Source organism: Etheostoma spectabile, chromosome 5 (assembly GCF_008692095.1).
Source record: "Etheostoma spectabile isolate EspeVRDwgs_2016 chromosome 5, UIUC_Espe_1.0, whole genome shotgun sequence".
In the NCBI taxonomy this organism is placed as follows: Eukaryota; Metazoa; Chordata; class Actinopteri; order Perciformes; family Percidae; genus Etheostoma; species Etheostoma spectabile.
The window spans coordinates 38,743,622-38,747,022 of record NC_045737.1 but is presented as its reverse complement, the minus strand read 5'-3'; the positions used below and the strand labels follow the sequence as shown (position 1 = coordinate 38,747,022).

General features: G+C 41.1%; 1 protein-coding gene across 1 annotated transcript in view; it reads left to right on the top strand.

The window, feature by feature from the left end:
* Positions 1–1,248: 1,248 nt before the first annotated feature.
* The window catches only part of LOC116689875 (basic proline-rich protein-like), a 39,750-nt gene continuing 37,597 nt past the window's right edge, over positions 1,249–3,401 (top strand). The window contains exon 1 of the mRNA XM_032516527.1: positions 1,249–1,388. Within this exon, the coding sequence (XP_032372418.1) occupies positions 1,249–1,388 (140 nt within the window). The remainder of the gene's footprint in view (positions 1,389–3,401) is intronic.

The window sequence follows — 3,401 nt, the reverse complement described above, 5'->3', positions numbered from 1 at the left end:
AGCCCTCCCTGTAAGACCGCACGCCCAGAATGCACCTGAAACACCCCCTGTAAGACCAGCAGCCCAGAATGCACCTGAACACACCTCCCTGTGACCAGCACGCCCTGAATGCCCCTGAACACCCCTCCCTGTAAGACCCACATGCCCAGAATGCACCTGAACACACCTCCCTGTAAGACCAGCACGCCCAGAATGCACCTAACACACCTCCGTAAGACCACATGCCAGAATGCACCGGAACAACACCTCCCTGTAAGACCAGCATGCCCCAATGCACCTGAACACACCTCCCTGTAAGACCAGCACGCCAGGATGCACCTAACACACCTCCCTGTAAGACCAGCACGCCACGAATGCAACCTGAACAACAGACCCTCCTGTAACCAGCACGCCCAGAATGCCTTACAACACACCTCCTGTAAGACCACAGCGCCAGAATGCACCTGACACCCCTCCTGTAAGACCAGCACGCCCAGAATGCACCTGAACACACCTCCCTGTAGACCAGCACGCCCAGAGCACCTGAACACACCTCCCTGTAAACCAGCATGCCCAGAGCACCTTACACACACCCCTGTAAGACCAGCATGCCCGAATGCACCCTGAACACACCTCCCTGTAAGACCAGCAGCCCAGAATGCACCTGACACACCTCCTGTAAGACCAGCATGCCCAGAATGCACCTGAACACAATCCTGTAAGACCAGCAACGCCAAGTGCACCTGAACACACCTCCCTGTAAGACCAGCACGCCCGAATGTGGGAGTTCAGGTGCATTCTGGGCGTGCTGGTCTTACAGGGAGGTGTGTTCAGGTGCATTCTTAGGGCGTTACAGCAGGGATGTCATGCTGTGATTGGCTTGAGTAATTCATGTCAGATTCTTATTGGTTCAACTGAAAAGTGAATGCCTAGAAACAGCAGTTTTAGGAGAGAGAACTGACACAATCTGCTGCAGAAACACACTCATCACTTTACATGTTGGAGGATCAGAAATCTCAAAACCCCAAAAACAGATCTCCTCTCTGGGCTGGAGACCCGTTTCTTGGCTCCTGGGACCTTGTCAGAGCGCCAACACTTGGCAACTCTTTGGGGTAATTAACACTGGTCACGCCCCACAACCCACAACCCTCCCCCTGTTCCCCGTACCCTCTTATCCCCCCCCCACCCCCCCACCCCCCATGCGCCTTCCTCTTCTCCTGCCAATCACACTCACTCCGCCATCTGCCCTGCACCGCGCTGATAGAAAACATGCCCCGCAGAGCTGGTGCGGGGCCAGAGCCGTCTCCCAGTAGGGGAGACGTGGGGGTGTCGAGTCCTCCTCCGTCCGGAGGCCGAGGAGACACGCCCCCTGTCCCCTCGGAGACGGGAGAGACGTCGGATGACCAGAGGTGGGTAGAGTAGCCAAAAATTGTACTAAAGTAAATACTGTTACTTCGAATCATGACTCATAAAAGTACTGTTACTTCAGATAACAACTCAGTAAGTCTGTTACTTCAGAATAACATGACTCAGTAAAAGTACTGTTACTTCAGAATAACAGAGTACCAAGTAAAGTACGTTTACTTCAGAATACATACTCAGTAAAAGTACTGTTACTTCAGAATAACATGACTCAAGTAAAGTACTGTTACTTCAGAATAACATGACTCAAGTAAGTCCTGTTACTTCAGAAAACATGACTCAAGTAAAGTCTGTTACTTCAGAATAACATGACTCAAGAAAAAGTACTGTTACTTCAGAATACATGACTCAAGAAAAAGTACGTACTCAGAATAACATGACCAAGTAAATATACTGTTACTACTTCAGATAACATGACTCAAAAAAAAGACTGTTACTCAGAATAACATGACCAGTAAAGTATGTTACTTCAAAAACATGACTCAAGTAAAAGTACTGTTACTTCGAATAACATGACTCAAGTAAGAGTACTGTTACTTCAGAATAACATGACTCAAGAAAAGTACTGTTACTTCAGAATACATGACTCAGTAGTACTGTTACTTCAATAACATGACTCGTAAAAGTACTGTTTTTTGTGGTCTGTTGTAAACTTACTCTTACTTCAGAATAACATGACTCAAGTAAGAGTACTGTTACTTCAGAACATACACAAAGAAATTACTGTTACTTCAGAATAACTACTCATAAAAAAGTACTGTTCTTCAGAAAATAGCCTCAAAAAGTCTGTTACTTCAAATAACATGACCAAGTAAAGTACTGTTACTTCAGAATAACAGACTCAGAAAGTACTGTACTTCAGAATAACATGACTCAAGTACAAGTACTGTTACTTCAATACATGACTCAAGTAAAGTACGGTTACTTCAGAATAACAGGACTCAAGTAAAGTACTGTTACTAATAACATGACTCAAGAAAATACTTACTCAGAATAACATGACTCAAGAAAAGTACTGTTACTTCAGAATAACATGACTCAATAAAGTACTGTTACTTCAGAATAACATGACTCAAGAAAAAGTACTGTTACTTCAGAATAACATGACTCAAGTAAAAGTACTGTTACTTCAGAATAACATGACTCAAGTAAAAGTACTGTTACTTCAGAATAACATGACTCAAGTAAAAGTACTGTTACTTCAGAATAACATGACTCAAGTAAAAGTACTGTTACTTCAGAATAACATGACTCAAGTAAAAGTACTGTTACTTCAGAATAACATGACTCAAGTAAAAGTACTGTTACTTCAGAATAACATGACTCAAGTAAAGTACTGTTACTTCAGAATAACATGACTCAAGTAAAAGTACTGTTACTTCAGAATAACATGACTCAATAAAGTACTGTTCTTCAGAATAACATACTCAGTAAAAGTACTGTTATCTCAGATACATGATCATAAGTAGTATCGTCCAATAATCACTTGAGTAAGAGTAAAAAAAAGTACTTTGAAAAAACTACCAAGTAGTGAGTACTGTCGATTTATTTTTAACACAATCGCAATCAGACAGACAAAGATACAAAATACTCATATTTAGGCAAATTATAGCTCATCCAATCAATGAAATTAATTTATTAATTACAAAATAAATCCTGAAAGGTAACCATGCTTTCACTGTTTACTGAAAGTAAAAGTAAAAGTATAGTGAATTAAAAGTACTCCTAGAAGTAATCACAATCACAGAGACACTTTTTTTTTTAGTGTTGTATTAGAGATTTTTTTTTTTTTTTTTTTCATGCTTTTGACGCTTTTTAACCCTTGTGTTGTCGTCCCAAAAAAAAATCCAAAATTGAAAAATCAACACTTTCGCTGATGCTTTTAATCAATATTTTTAAGTTTTTTCTTATGTTTTTGTCCCTTTTTATCAATTTTTGTCGCTTTTTTTGACGTTTTCAGGTGACACTGACTCATTAACTTTAGTTTTACAGTTATTTTT